This window comes from Pleurodeles waltl, chromosome 11, assembly GCF_031143425.1.
Source record: "Pleurodeles waltl isolate 20211129_DDA chromosome 11, aPleWal1.hap1.20221129, whole genome shotgun sequence".
Classification (NCBI taxonomy): domain Eukaryota; kingdom Metazoa; phylum Chordata; class Amphibia; order Caudata; family Salamandridae; genus Pleurodeles; species Pleurodeles waltl.
In genome coordinates this window covers 593,175,692-593,192,518 of record NC_090450.1, presented here as the reverse complement: position 1 = coordinate 593,192,518, position 16,827 = coordinate 593,175,692, and the positions used below count along the sequence as shown (strand labels likewise).

General features: G+C 43.6%; 1 protein-coding gene across 2 annotated transcripts in view; it reads left to right on the top strand.

Annotated features, from left to right (window-relative positions):
* Positions 1-16,827, top strand: part of SLC4A5 (solute carrier family 4 member 5) — a 706,789-nt gene that overhangs the window by 658,006 nt on the left and 31,956 nt on the right. For both annotated transcript variants that reach the window (XM_069214106.1, XM_069214105.1), the window contains one exon: positions 11,565-11,723. In XM_069214106.1, the coding sequence (XP_069070207.1) occupies positions 11,565-11,723 (159 nt within the window). The remainder of the gene's footprint in view (positions 1-11,564; positions 11,724-16,827) is intronic.

Genomic DNA, 16,827 nt, shown 5'->3' with positions numbered 1-16,827 from the left:
TGTATGTGACAATTATAAATCTGGACAACTTTATTGTCAACAAAGTTCAAACTGAATCTCTTGGCTTTTGGTTTCTGCATTGGTCCACAGATAAACAGAGAAAACACAAAACAGGTCATTAAGTTGATCTTTATAGTTGCTGGGAACACAGACACTGCATTTATCATTCAGTGGTTGCCACATGTCCTACTCTAAGCATTTACAATTGTTTGTGCAAACCTGATTCCCATAGGAACAGCATGTGCTCTCTACGCTGGGCCCAAACCTGCACCTCTTCTAATACCTAAATTATGAGCAATAAAATTATGACCAAAAAAACTGTCAAACCATCTTTTAGGTCTTGGCTGCAGATAGGTTTAGATTTCTCCCCATACTTTATGTCATTAAACAATAACACTCAGTATTACATGCACAAGGCTTTTGGTCATCCCCTTCAGCCATTGGTTCTTTGGCTTGTCATTAACAGTTTGTATAAACCCACTGGAAAGCATGGAGGGGCAATATATCAGCTCTCCCAGGCATTGGCTTTGCTGCCTAAGGCATTCAGATCATGGGGCAGCCCATAGGGCTGTTATTCAATGGTTGCAATGTCAAACAGTTTGAGTGATACCATTTTGCCCCATGGTTGTGTGCAATCACATCAAGAGATAGCATGCACTTGCAGGAAAATAACTGCCTGTCCAATCACCATGTGAACATTGTAAACAAGGCAGGTAACTATTTGTGTACAGCAAAAGGAGTAAGGCTGGAATTGGCAGTGCAGCCCCTCCCAACCACTGACAAATGGTCATGGCAGCAGGAAAGAAAACAATTGACACCTCTTGTCTGTTATTATTCAATGGGCTTAAGCCCAAACTAAGACTGTCACCATGCCCGTGCTCCTCTTGGAACTGACGTACCAGTTTTAGAGGCAGATTTACTCATTTTCCCCACAAAGTAACACAGCAACAAAAATTGTGCACTGTATTGTGCAAGAGAGAAAACACAACAGAGTGAAAAGCCACATCTATTAAGGTCAATGGCTAACATTAGCCCCTGCAAGTCCTGCAGTGCGGGAGGGGTATCTCCATGGGGCCCACTCAGCCCAGTACACTGAGCAAAGTCATAGGCAGTGGGCCGAATGTACTCCATGTACTTTTTGGGGGGACTCGAGTTTCGTTACCCCTCAGTGATTGACTGGCCTGCTGCTGCTATCAACCCTTGGTCTGGTGCTCTAAAAGACTACTCTCATAGTGTAAAGTCTTCCAGAGGTAAGTGTGCACTTTCTAGCATAGGATTTGTGCTGGAATTAGACACTTCCAATACAAATTCCTGTGTCAATACAAGAATATAAGGATCCATTGTACTAGATGTGTGCTGTGCACTGGAGCACATATGTAAAAATGTGAGGTTTTTGAGAAATGAAAACATCTCTCCTTGTTGGCACCTGCTTCAAGGAGGCGTTAGTTTATTACTGCAAAGTATTGTCTGGCTATTATAGTGAGTCGGGTTTTGCATCAAAGCCTACAGGTGTTTGCAGTGATCTGCTCCAGTAACGCCCTATGACTCAAAGCGATGGAAAGCAGCACAAATCATAATTTGCAGCTATATAAAGGCACCTCTGTAGCAGGGTGGCCTATAATTAAAATGCATTCAGCAATGAATGTAACAAAATTCGTAACCATCAACATGATACCAATTTATAAATGGTATAGTTGGGTTTTGATGCGTTTACGTGCATTGTATGTTTGATTACCATAAAATATACATCTTCTCATTGCTCCAGGTTATCTACTCCTGCATTTTTTGTTTGGAAGGCCTAAGAATACAGCATTCACCAATACATCTCCCTTACCACATGCTTTTACCAATATTTCACCCTTTGCGTTGTCCATTTTGTTCAAGCAAATGATAGAGAGTGTTACTAGTTGGCCTGCAGCATTGATTGTGCGAGCCACATGAGCAGCCCTGTAAACATGGCTCAAACGTGCCACTGCAGTGTGTGTATGCAGTGTTAACCTGCCAATTCGACCTGGCAAGTGTACCCACTTGCCAGGTACAAAACCTCCCTTTTTATACATGTAAGGCACCCCTTAGGTAGGCCTTAGGTAGCCCCATGGGCAGGATAAAATGTATGTTAAAGGTGGGACATGTACTGATGGTTTTACACAGTGAAACACTGCCAAATTCGGTTTTCACTGTTTCAAGGCCTGTCTCTCTCATAGGTTAACATGGGGACTGCATACAAAAATATTTTAAGGGCAGTTTACCTTTGTGGTCTCTGAACTCACAATTTTAAAATACATCTTTTGGTAAAGTGGGTTTTTAGATTGTCAGATGGAAAATGCCACTGTTAGAAAGTGGGCATTTTGTTGCTTAAACCATTCTGTGACTCTCCCAGCTTGTGTATTCCCCGTCTGGGTCAGACTGACAGTTGGGCTGTTTGTGAATCTCTACTAGACAGTGACACAAAGGGAGCTGGGGTGTTCTGCATATCCTGATGGGTCATCTGGGCTAGAGTGGAGGGAGGAGCTGTCACTTACACCTAAATGGGCTGTGCCTGCCCTCACACAATGCAGTCTCCAACCCCCTGGTGCGTGTCTGGGGCCATGCCTGGGCAAGGCAGTATCTTGTGAACAACAGAGACTTTCCTTCGAAGTTTGCCTACTTCAAAGGCAGAAAGGGGTATAAGTAATGGACCGAAAATCCCAGATTTTTCAATTAATTCTGGATTCAAGAGGAGCCTCTGCCAAGGAGAAGAGCTGAAGAGCTGGAGGAGGAGTACTGCCCCTTTGCCTGTGACTCTACTTTGCTGGGTTGGCCTGCAGTTGCTGCTTCTGCCTGAAAGAGTTCAAAGACTGGGCTTTGTTGGATATTCCTGCTTGTAAAGTGTCTCCAAGGGCTTGAACTGAGCTTGCCTCCTGTTTTGAAATCTCATGGCCATCAAAGACTTCCTCTACCAGCACCTGGACTATGCTGAGACTTCTACCCTGCCAAGTGGTGTTCTATCCAGTCCCTGGGCCCTTGAAAGGTAAAGATGGTAGAACCAAGATGGAAATCCACGCTCAAGAGCCTACAACGCGGCTGTAAAAACGGCGCCAACCTGCATTGTGGCTGGAAAATCAATGCTTCACCTGCATTGCGGCTGGAGAAACAAAGCAACGCCCGCTTGTGGCTGCTAAAATCGATGCAAAGCCTATGCACCGGGGACTCCAGTCCTCGTGCGGCCAGATTTCGCACGCAACATCACTAAGCATCCAAATCGACGTGAACCTGCCTAGGCCTAAGGTGCCCGTCTGGAAATCGACCCATCGCTCTATTGAGGGAGAGAACAATGATGCATCGCCTACCTGACCAGAGAAGAAACAATGCACTGCCTGACTTGCGAGTCAGGAATTGACGCATAGCTGACTTTTCCAACGCACCCTCACCTGTGCAACTTTATTTTTTACGCAAACCAGTACTTTGTGTAACAGCAACGCATCCATTATTTTCTATGGAGTAAGACTCTTTTTAGTTTAAAAATTCCTGACTTGGGACTTGTGTATTGTGGATTTTTGTCATTTTGGTCTTGTTTGATTTAGATAAATATTGGCTATTTTTGTAAACTGGCGTGGTGTCCATTTTGTAGTGCTTTAACTGATTTACTGTGTGTTTTGGTACAAATACTTTACACATTGCCTTTGAGATAAGCCTGACTGCTTGTGTAAAGCTACCAAGGGAGTGGGCAGGGGTTGTCTTAGGAGTGTAACTCCCTTACCTTGACTAGAGTGAGGGTCCCTGCTTGTACAGAGTGCAAATTGACTGCCAACCAGAGACCCGATTTCTAACAGAGAGTTAAACCAATTAGGCAAGCAACATATTTTCCCTCATGAATGGTAGCTTAATTCATAGCCCATCAATGAATCTTTGTAACATGGAGGTTTCTTCAAGCTACACTCTTTGACTTCATGTAAGGATAAGGGTTTCCTTGAGGACACCTGCCTTACTGATTCCTGGAGAAGTTTCAATAGATATGTTTTTCTCCTTTCATTTACACAGAACATTATTTAGAAATAGTTGCAGCTGAGGCCATGCGTTCATCCCTACAATTCCATTAAGGGGCCACTAACTCTGGTGATAGACCACTTGTCCTTCAATGAAATCCTTGACCTTTATCAGAGTCCGGTCTGCTGCTTCAGAGGTCCATTGGAATTCTTGATTCACTGTTTCAGTCAGAAAGGCCTCTGTTAGACAACCATGGGCTGGACAATCTCTCAGGACATGTTGTTAGATCTTAGCAAATGAGTTAAAAGAAAAAGAATCGACTCAGGTGATTGACACTGCTGTTATTTGTGTCACTCCTCTTTTGGTTTGTCCTCATATAAAGGTCTACACATTTCATAGTTTGCTGGCAGCCATTGGGGCTTACATAAATACTCAAAAATAATTATATTTTTGCACAGTCCTGCTGTAAAACTGACAAATTTATGGGTATCAGTTGTTTCCTCCATTGAGAGAATCACTTACTTGAGATGGTTTAAATGTTACTCAGGCCAGGGTACAGGTTCTTTTTTGTTTTGAAAGATAGGTTCCCATCCTATTTACACAAGGAAGTAGTCTTCCACGTTTTCAACATGGAAGACTACCTCCTTGTGCAAATTACGTGGGCCCCTCAAAAGATGGTTATCCTAATTCTCCAACCTTTAAAACTCTTTCACAGAGAAGGGTCCCCATCTATCTCCAATTCACCATCATTCCTGGGACATTTTTCTTATTTTCATATGAACTCTGAGACATATATTTTTTAGTTACTTCACTCATGGGTATAGAAACACTATACTTTTCATTGCAAATAGAAAAATTCACTTTTCAGGTCTCCAGTTCCCATATAATAAATATGGCAAAGTGCATTGCTACAACATCCATTCACTTTCATTCCGTAGAGGTACCTACTTCATGAGAGCAAGAGTGTTTACTTATTTATTTACCACATTTGTAGGGCACTCCCCTGATTGGTCCCCTGAAACAAACAGGAATTTCGCATTAGATGTATGTTCCAGAGCAGATGCTCAGGTTAACTATGAAATTTCATATATGCTTTTTACCCGAAACCTGATGTGGTCTATGTTATCACAACATTAGGGTGATTTTTCAAAACTGGGAATGGAGACGACATTTGATAAAGAATTAAAAGCTTACTTTACAGAAGTAATTCATGTATCGCAGGTATTTTAGTAAAAGCTTAGCCATCTTCTATTACAAGCTCACAATTTCTCACCCTAGCCCGTATTGTCACCCATTGATATGTTTCAATTTTCAAACACCAAAATAAGTACTGAGGTGCCCATGGAAGCTGAACCTTACTGCTGTAAACTGATTTGAAAGTGCAGTCACCAGTGTGGCCAAAGCAGACAAGTTTTCCAAATTGGAATTGATTATGGAATCAACACTATTAAGGTGGCAAGAGCATTCCCTGGCATGCCAACTGTGATAGGCAGACAGGCATCTGACAGATGGAGCGCACCAAGTCTTTCTCAGCAGCTATTTAATCTGTGCTGGCTCTGAGGTCTTTGTGGCAGGCCAAGAACTCCCATCTTAGAAGGTGGACAAACACACTGAATTGTTGGACCACCGTAACACCTAAGAAGTAGCTGATGTGAAGAGGTCACACGTTTGTGCTTAATGGTTCCTTCCTGCCTACAGCACATTTTAGAAACCAGGCCGGCAGTCATATAGAGTGAGGCAAACACAACACATCTGCAAGTCAACCACAGGCAGTCTCTACAAGAAACAATGTATTATGTTCATGGGCTTATCTTTTTCCTGAAAGGGGACATCTACACTTTCACAAGCATACATTAATATACAGTATAATCTGGCCTAAAGCAATACTGCCTGCCTTGGGAGAGAGGGGATGTGTTCCTTTGACTGACCACGTGAAAGACCCCTGGAACAGTCATATTTGTGAAGAGTTATTTGTATTGTTAAGCATGGCTTCCACAGGATGACAGACAATGTTATGTATGTTCTGCATTACTCCTCTGTCCCTGCGAATCAATTGAAAGCATTGGCAGATGATTTAGGGGCCATACATAACATAAAATCATAGATGGGTAAAAAGTGAATTACGGGAAAGGTTTTCCCCTCAGGTTTCTGAGTGACATCATAGACAACTCGAGCTTCACTCTTGTTGTCTGTTTGATGTCATTCAGAACTCCTCTGTGAAATACATTCTGTAATTCATTGTTGCTGGAGCAGAAGTTTTTAATGAAATTATTAATGAATATTCATGTATCCTGAGGTTTGATTTTGCGTAGAAAATGTAATAATCTAGAAAAACGAATGCAAGCATTTGAAAGTATGAAAGCATGACCACGTGAGTGGATGCCAATGTTCACGAAGTGTACTTATTAATGGCTGTTAGAAATGGGGTCTCTAGTTGGCAGTTGGTTTGCACCCTGTCCAAGTAGAGACCCTCACTCTAGTCAGGATAAGGAAGATACCCGCTCAGAAAACCCCTGCTCACCCCCTTGGTAGCTTGGCACGAGCAGTCAGGCTTATCTCAGAAGCAATGTGTATCTGCACATAAGTAGTAAGTGAAAACACTACAAATGGACACCACACCAGTTTTAGAAAAAGAGCCAATATTTATCTATATAAAACAAGACCAAACACGATAAAAATCCAACATACAATAATAGAAATATGAATTCTGCAAGATTTACTCAAAAGTACAGTTCCTTGAAGTCGATAACTCCACCTGGGGTTCTCACGGCGTTGTGATCAACAAAACCAACAGTTCAGGCTGGCTGCGGCGTTGCGGGCCAGCTGGGGTGTCGGGAAGATCCACAAACAGTACCTTGGATTTACAGGGCGTCGTGATCCTCGCGGTGAGCTCCAGAGAGTGACGTTGCTGATGTAGCGGTGTCAGTTCCATAGTCGGTGCAGGAGTCGTCGGGCCCTTGAGGTCACACAGGTTTCGAATCGAACTCCAGGCTGAAGAAGTCAGGTGCGCCGGCGGGGATGATGTCGGGGCAGCGGTGCAAAGCGGGACAATGCGATGTGAGGTGCCCACAGGTCATGGTGCAGGCAGCAGCTCGGTGACGGCATCCAGCGGTGTCAGTGAGACCAGGGCTGCGGTGTGAAGCGGAGCAGTGCGAAGTGCAATGTCCAGGAGGTCACGGTGCAGACAGCATCGCCGTCATTGCTGTAGTGCTGTCGTCTGTAGGCCTAAGCCAGCAGTGTGGGACGGGACGGTGCTTCGTGACCCTCACGAGCAGTGTCCAGAGGCCATGGTGCAGGCAGGATGCTTGGTGACGACACAGGAGTCGATGGTGCTGGCGTCGTTGGACTGGGGCTGCGTTGCTGGACAGGACAGTGCTTCGTGTAGCTCACAAGCGGTGTCCACAGGCCACGGTGCAGGCAGCGGTGCCGGGGTCAGCAGGAGCAGCTTCGTCGGGGATGCCCAGGCTGTGGTGTGAGCACGCAATGTCAGAGTGCGGGGCCCACAGGTCGCGGTGCGAGCAGCGGCTCGGTGAAGTCGTCCGATGACGGCGTTGGGGAGACCAGGGTCGCGGTGCAAAGTGGGGAAATGCGACTCTGTGTGGCGTTGGCAGGTTACGGTGCAGGCCAGCAGCATTGTTGCTGGCGTTGCAGTGGTTTCTCCCCTTGAACAGCACAAAACACACAGTTCCCGGTGCTGCAGTTCGAGGAAACTGAAGTCTTTGGTGTCACTGAGACTTCCAACAGGAGGCAAGCTCTACTCCAATTCCTTGGAGAATTTTGTCAAGCAGGACACACAGCAAAGTTCACCCTTTGCACTCTTTTCAGGCAAAAGCAGCAACTGCAGGCCAGTTCAGCAAAGCAACACAGCAAAGGGACAGTACTCCTCCTTCAGCTCTTCTCCTGTGCAGAGGTTCCTTTTGATTCCAGAAAGATTCTAAAAGTCTGGGGTTTTGGGTCTTCTTGTTATACCCAGTTCCGCCTTTGAATTTGGCAAACTTCAAAGCAAAGTCTCAAGTGTTTGCAAGATCCTTCCTTGTCCAGTCCAGGCTCCAGAGACACACCAGGGGGTTGGAGACTGCATTGTGTGAGGGCAGGCACAGTCCTTTCAGGTGTGAACGACCAGTCCTCCCTCCTCTCTAGCTCAGATGGCTCATCAGGATATGCAGGCTACACCTCCGCCCCCTTTTGTGTCACTGTCTAGAGAGGTGCAAAACAGCCCAACTGCCAAACTGACCCAGACAGACAATCCACAAACAGGCAGTCACAGAATGGTATAAGCTAGAAAATGTGGCATTTTCAGACAGACAATTTAAAAACCAACTTCACTAAAAGATGTATTTTTAAATTGTGAGTTCAGAGACCCTAAACTCCACATTTGTATCTGCTCTCAAAGGGAATCTGCGCTTTAAGGATATTTAAAGGCAGCCCCCATGTTAACCTACGAGAGAGACAGGCCTTACACAGTGAAAACCGAATTTGGCAGTATTTCACTGTTAGGACATATAAAGCACACTAGTATATGCCCTACCTTAAACATACACTGCACCCTGCCCATGGGGCTACCTAGGGCCTACCTTAGGGGTGCCTTACATGTAGTAAAAGGGAAGGTTTAGGCCTGGCAAGTGGGAAGTCGAATTGGCAGTTTAAAACTGCACACACAGACACTGCAGCGGCAGGTCTGAGCCATGTTTACAGGGCTACTAATGTGGGTGGCACAATCAGTGCTGCAGGCCCACTAGTAGCATTTGACTTACAGGCCCTTTATAGTGCACTTTACTAGGGACTTACCAGTAAATCAAATATGCCAATCATGGATAAACCAATAAACAGTACACTTTATACAGAGAGCATATGCACTTTAGCACTGGTTAGCAGTGGTAAAGTGCCCAGAGTCCTAAAGCCAACAAAAACAGGTCAGAAAAAATTGGAGGAAGGAGGCAAAAAGACTGGGGATGACCCTGCAAAAAGGGCCATTTCCAACAATGGCTTATTAATATGAATTGTTGAGCTTTTGTTTCATTAATGTAGTAATATGTCATATTAAGGCTTATGTTTTAGCTTTATTAATTGAAAGCCTGAACTTAGCAGCGGTCTTGGCCTAGTTTCACAGCCTCATGTCAAGCCGCATTTCTTAAGTGTTTAATAAAATGGCTGTTTAGAGAATTTAACTGTGATTTTCCATTGTGCTGACTTGATGTGCTAGTAGCTAATAGTCTTTCTCATGAGAGCTTCTTGCTAGAAGGTGCTGTTCTTGCGAATGCAACATTGTAAATGTAATATCTGTAAGAGTGAACTTTGATGCTGAATCCTAATGCCTAGCTGACCGAATATGGTGTTGTTTGCTATGTCTATTTGCTTTTGTTTCTAGGTTCCAACCGCGCTATTTTGACAGAGCCATAGTTAGATGTCCAAATTTGTGTTGACAAAAATTGTTTTGCATGAAGCCCAACCCTGCTAATTCTAATCTGTTGTTAGTTAGGGAGCTCACTGATGAAGTTCGCTATATGGAATAAACATCTGAGGTCTTTTCTTTGCTGAAACTAAATATTTGTGATATCGTAGCTGTTATTCTTGCTATTAATTTGCACTGTAATATTAGAATGTGTAGTAGATCAAGCCTTGATTAGATCGCATTTCTTTTGCCGCTATGGACAGTCAGTGTTGTTTCTGTATGTTTATCATTTGATTTTGAGATTAATTTACGTGATATTAGCTTTGTTAATATAGAGAAATAAATATTCTAACATTTACATAAAGGTGTGGTTATTCATGACTGTAAGGTCATGGTATGTCAATTACTAACTCCTATTGAGTACTAATGTTATTGATTGTCATTGATAATTGATGTTAAAAATTTACAATTGGTTACTGATCGATATTGGTACGGGGCTTATATGGTGGAAACATCTCAAGTGTTGGTCAAAAGGTTCATCGACCTATTCACGTCCCCTTGTAGGTTTACCTATTAAGGTCTGGCAAGTTAACACTGTTGCCTTCTATAATTCTATGGGCCTGATTTTAGAAAAGTGGGGCTGCATCCACTGGAGTGCCACTTTTCTTGCACCCGCTACCATACCCCCCAACGCCACCATGTGTGCACCATATTTAATATACGGCGCACAATGGTGGTAGTTAGGGAAATAGCATCATAGTTTGGCGCTTTCCAGGATTTGCGTCAAAAATATTGACGCTAATCCTGCAAAGTACATTGAGGCCCATTATAAATAATAATGTGCCTCCTTTTAACGCCTGCTCTGTGCAGGCATTAAAAATGGTGCAAATAAATCTTTTTAGATTTGTTTGTGCCATTTTTTCAGGCCCTCTAATGGGGGAACGCCCCCTTGCATACATTATGCCTGACACTGGCATAATGTGGCGCGAGGTGTTAAAAAGTGGCGCAATGCATCATTGCGCTACTTTGTAAAGCTGGTGCGGCGATTTTGGCCTCATTGGGCCACATTACCGTAAAAAAATGACGCTAATCTGGCACAAGGAGGCGCTAGGCCCTCTTAAATCTGGGCCCACATTTTTACATTTTTCTGCTAAAATGCATCATTGACTACATTGGTATGCTCTGAGTAAAACCGAACATTTGAGTGTTTTGAACTCTACCTTCTGTATTAGCTGCCTCACAAAGAGGATTCTAAGTGTTCCTGCACATTGATTTCTCCTAGGGAAATTTCATTACACGCATGCTAAAATCATCTCTGTCGATATACGGGGAAAATGGACTCCAAGACCATTTATGTACTACTTAATGGTCCATTTATTGAAGGGTCACTGCTACTACTTCAGAATGAATTTAGTTCACCTTAAAAAAATTAGGCGGCAGTTCTTTCTTCCTCAGCAGGTATTATTACGTATTTTAAGCATGCCATTTTCTACTTAGTCAGCCTGCCAAATCAGAGCAGTTCTTGTTTTCTTTTTCTGTGGCACGAAGCAACAGCTCTTTCTCCATATAAAGTTTTACTGCCATCAAACCTACAACCATTGAAACACTTTAACCTAAAAAAGGTTAGTCAGTGCTCGTTTCTATGAAATCATTTCAAGAGGGTCCTACTGCAAACAAGCTCAAAAATAAGGACGCCATTTTTGATTTATGTAAAACCTCATTGTGCAAAATAACTATTTATTTCTCGAAACTTCACAAGGGTTAAGACGATCTGTGTTAAAAGTGTCTGCCGTAAAATAAATAATATCATATTTTATCTGCAATTCTTCACAATTAATTGCTATTTAACTTTAAATTACTTGTATAAAATTTACCATTTATTGTATATTGCTTCCAATTAAGCTGTAGCCATCATGATATCAAAACCGTCAGCATAACTAAAACAAGCCTACAGAAATAAAAGCAGTGTAAGCAGAATCTCTTATTAGAAATGGAAATTGAATATTTCTGAATTATGTGGGTCAGATTTATCTTTCGTGGTATTTCAAATTTTCGAAGCAGCTGAGACAGCTAATAATATTTCACGAATGTCTTAGATGGAAATTTAGCCTATATAAACCAAGTCACTAACGAACAAGGAGACCCACTGCTATGTGAAATGGTAGTACCTAGATTTAATTTGTCTTCTTTCTTTTTTTAACCTCAGATTTTGGGTCTTATCATTGTAAGAAAGATGTTGGATTGGGTATTCTCTCAACATGACCTTGCATGGCTCGATGACATCCTTCCGGAGAAAGAGAAGAAAAAAGAGGATGACAAAAAAAAGAAGAAGAAAGACAAGGGTGACGAGGATAGTGATGAAGAGGTATGGAAATAGTGCTTGGGATGCAGTGATGCAGTGTTACCTGTATGCTAATTACCTGTCAAACTAAGTAATGACTTATTCATACAAATATATGCTCAACAATCACTAAACAGTTCACAGAACTTTAGAGTTTTACAGTTCTATGCGTGAGTATCTCATCTATTCCAGGTACTTTTCTTTGAATTCTGGGACTAGTAGTCCAGGTTTTAAAAAGTGTTGAACAGGACTACAAATCTCAAAACGCAAATAAAAAATCTGGACTGGATGAACTACTCACGTATGAAACTGTGAAACTTGAGTGCTCCAAGTACATGAGGTGCAAAGAAAAGGGTGCAACTATATGCAACATCATAAGCTACTCTGTGGGTATAGCGTTTGCCTTATGTATTGTCAGTGGGTAGTGGCACTTTCATTCAGTAGTAATTTATGAGCATAAGTAACTAAATTAATGTAGCATGATAGTGTAGTGTATCACTCTGCCAGCCTGCACTGCTGGGTTTCCAAGCAGAGACTAAGGCCCATATTTATACTTTGTTTGCGCCGGATTTGCGTCATTTTTTTCTTTTTACGCAAATCCGGCGCAAACCTAACTCCATATTTATACTTTGGCACTAGACCCGTCTAGCGCCAAATTTATGGAGTTACGGTCATTTTTTTACCGTGGAAACCTGCCTTGCGTCAATGAGATGCAAGGTAGGTGTTCCCGGGCAAAAAATGATTCAAAGGCATTTGCGCCTTATTTATACTCCAGTGCAAAAATGATGCACGGGAGTAGGAGGGCCTTAAAAAATGACTCTAAGCCTGTTTAGACCTGTGGGCTAATTTCCATGGTCTCCGACCAAGGAAGCAGTCCACAGGTGGCCTTCCCTGCACTCTGCCACCCTCGCCCACTCCTGGAGGACACCCATGGATGGGGGGACTCATCTACGGTAAGTAGAGGTAAGTATTTTATTTTATTTTTTTAAGTGGCATAGGGGTGCCTAACTTGGGCCCCCCTACATGCCACTGTGCCCAAAGGCCATGCCTAGGGGAAACAAGTCCCCTGGGCATGGCCATTGGTCAGGGGGGCATGACTCCTGTCTTTCCTAAGACAGGAGTCATTTCCATGGGGGTTGTGCGTCAAAAAGTGACGCTAGTCAGGTTAGAGTCAATATTCTTAACTCTAACCTGACTTGCATTATTCTTTGACACACAACCCCCAGTCTTCCCTATGCCTCCGCTGCCCAGTTAGCGTCAATTATTTTGATGCTAACCAGGCCGCAGCACCGGCTACCGTCATAAATATGACGCCCGGGTAGGGCGTCAGAATGGCGGTAGCCGGCGTTAAACTTTTTGACGCAAAACTGCACTAGCGCAGGTTTGCGTCAAAAAGTATTAAATATGGGGCTATGGTCCTGATTTATACTTTTTTTGTGCTGCATTACTGTCATTTTTTTACGCAAAAGTGATGCAAATTTACAAAATACAATTGTATTTTGTAAGTTGGCGCCACTTTTGCCTCAATAAATAATGGTAATGCAGCGCAAAAAAAGTATAAATCAGGGCCTAAAGGAGCATGACAAGGAGCACCACTGTGCAGGGGTCTCTCATCCAAATGCCGCTCATTACTGAGTCCCTAATTATGGGTTGGGGTACTTCCCCTCAGCAATGACTCCTGGTGAAATACCCCGAGTCGCAATTCCAAATGTTTCCGGGCCCGTAATTTACAGGTTTGAAAACTCTGGCCCCATAGTTCTGAACCTCGAGAAACTGGGCCTGTCAAAGGTGCAGCAAGGAAGACACTATGGAAAGCAACAATGCCTGGCCTTACCAATCCCCTGCACCAGTCTGTGGGGTAGCAGCCAATTCTCCCCAGTACAGACCCAGGCATGCCTTGCCCCTCAGCCCCTAATTTTACCCTCTAGCCCCTTACCGACATTCCCCCTCAAACTTTCCTGAAAAACTCACAATGGACGGACTTTGGTGCAGGCACCAACTGGTAACATAGAATCCAGCCCCTAGTATCTCCACACGAAAAGTTCATCGGACTCACAATGAGGGTCATAGTGTCAAAGGTTTCCACGTGAAGTAGTGATTTTGCTGGTGAAGCAAACACAATGAGAAAACAATAAAATAAATCGTCAGGGAACAGTTCTTTTCACTTCAGCTGGTCGGACCAGTGCCCAAGGCCTGGAGTAAAAAATGACAGTGGTCAAGAGGGCATGTTACGTTTCAGGTCTTTTGAGAAAGTTAAATTCATGCTGATCACCTCAACGTCCAAGACTTTCAAAATTGGGAATAGCCCAAAATTGATTGGTTTAAATCTGTTTATTAACATTTTTTCATTTCATACATACAGTATTTCGAATACAGCATATTAATAAACAACAGATATCCAGTGCGTATATCATCGTACACTAGACTGCGAAGTTGTTACCCGTGTATCCATAAAAAGTAATATATGTGTAGTGGAGTGGGGGATTTCCATTTTTGCGTGATTAGATGCTTAGCTAATAAATTATCTAGGTCGAAAAAAGATCTGTGGCTCTGCGCTTGTTTATGATGGCTGCGTAATCCCAATACACCTATTTCCCAGATGTGCATGCTGGGCTCCCCGTGGAGTGTGCCAGGTGGGTTGTGACCTCATATAAATAAGAATTTAAAGATGGGCAAGAATGCAGCATGTGTAAGATATAGGTAGCAATGAGATTGCATTGGGGACAAGTGGCATCGTTGTGTCGAAAATAGCAGTTAATCTTTTGCAGGGTGAGATATGCTCTATAGAGAATATAGGCCCATATTTATGGAAGGTTTGAGTCGCCTTAGCATCATTAATTTTGACACTAAAACGGTGCTAACTGAACTCCATATTTATATTTTGACGCTAGACCCGTCTATTGTCAAATTATAGGAGTTCGCGCCATTTCTAGAAATCACCAACCCACCTTGTGTCAATGAGATGCAAGGTAGGCGTTCTCTTCCTAAATATGTCCCTAGCCGCCCAGCGCCATATTTAACACCCGACGCTGAAATGACACACAAATGGAAGGCAGACCTAAATAATGGCACTATGCCCACTTAGCGCCATTATTTAACACCTGTTCACACCAAGCGTTAATGTTCAGGTAGGCTCACTTCCATGGGGAAACACTATGGAATGGGAACAAAGATGCCAACGCCAACCCCCAGTATCACTACCACCCACACTACAGGGACACTACAGGAGGAGGGAGCCCATCCCAGGTAAGTTGCAGGTAAGTGTATGTGTGTGGTGTGCTGCTGGGGGGCCCTTACACAGGGGCCCCTGGCTGGCACTTGGTATTTTGGGCTTGCCCTGGGGACACTGGTCCCCTGTGGTGGGCATTGGGGTAGTGTTAATGACTCCTGTCTATACTTAGACAGGAGTCATTTTTTGGCTGCTTCTGCGTCAAAAAATGACACTAGGCTGACTAGCTGCAGATTTTTTTCGGCTAATCAGCCTAACGTCATTTTTGACCCACTAGTGCCATTTCCCCTAACGCCATCCGTCACCAGCAAGCATCATTTTTTGTGACACTAGCCATTCTTTAGCACCATTGTGCGCCATTTTATAATATAGCACACAGATGGTGTTAGGGAATGGCATTAGCTTCTGTTAAACAAAATGACGTACAACTGCGCTAGCATAGCGGTTTACCATTTTTCATAAATATGGGCCAAGGTGTTGTACGAGGCGGAAGCGAGCATATTGTGGAATCCGAGTAGGGGTCTTTAGTGCTAAACTCCATGTCCTATCTGTGCATGGGCAGCTTAGTTTGGCTTCCCAGTGGCGGTGTAGAAGGATGAGTGATGGTGCAGTGTGCGTATCTAAGAAATCTGCAAACCAGTGAGTCAGATGCATATCCATACCCCTGACGTGGAGGTATTGAATAGTGAGATGCATGGAACTCTCATGTTGCATATCACCCCAGCTGTTTCCCTGATCAGCGAACTATTGAGAAGGAAATGACCCAGGAGCAGGCTCTCATCCTCTATCAGGGTCCCCAGTGGTATGAGGACACCATTGCAATACAGGTCTCGAAGTGTGTGTGTATCCCTGCATCGTGCCAGGTAGACAATTCAGCTTGCGATGTGATCAGCTCTTTGCATGGCATATCAAGCAACCGGAGCTCCGGTGCATAAGGGTGGATAGTTTTGGTGATAAAAAGACAGGGTTTGTAGCAGCAGTAAGCAACCTTTAGGAGCATGGGGCAAGGCATCCTGGCTGGTGTGTAGGGGTATTATAAATGAAGTAGGGCGGATAGGTCCCAGGCTGGGGAGACAGTAGTAGTGTCATTTAAGGCTAGGCCAGCCATCCATCAGGCCACCCTCTGAAGTTGAGAGGCCAGATAATATTGCTGGAAATTTGGGACTGCCAACCCTCCCTTGTCTATGAGTAGATACAGTTTCTTTAGCACCACACTGCAGCGCGTATTGTGCCAAATCAATGTCTGCATCAATCTCTCAAGGGAGGCAAAAAAGAGTTTCAAAATATAGAGTGGAAGATTAGTGAAGTAATAGAGGAACCAGTGTAGCATAATCATTTTAATAAAGGCGATGGGGCCTGCCACTGAGAGAGGAAGGGATAGCCAAAACCCCACCTGAGGTTGCACTCATGTCAGTGATCTAGTGTGACTTCTGTCATATAAATCAGCAGGCTAATGGTAAATGTGAATACCCAAATATCAAAACATGTTGGGTGGCGAGAGTAGCTGGAACTGTGCAAGGGATTCCCCCAGCGTAGGCTGGCTAGTATCACTAAAATCTACAGACTTAGGCATGTCAGAATGATCCTGCTTCTCTGGTAGAACATCTGCTTCAGTGGCTAAAAAAGCAAAGTGAGTGGAGCAAGCAATATTGATTACAGATGTACTTTCCAACTGGGATTGTCCCAAATGCTGGGCTTTGTTGGCCACTGACCAGCATTCTTCTGGAGATTCTTCACAAGTGGTGGATCTTGCATCCTGCCTTAAACCAGCAACGCTATCTTTCCTGAAGGGAGTTTAATTAAAATATAAGTGAATGCCTGTTGGACCTGGCATCCCTGGCATGTTCATCCCTGTCTTTTTTTTGCCTCTGCTTCCCATGATTTGACTGTGTGCTGGAT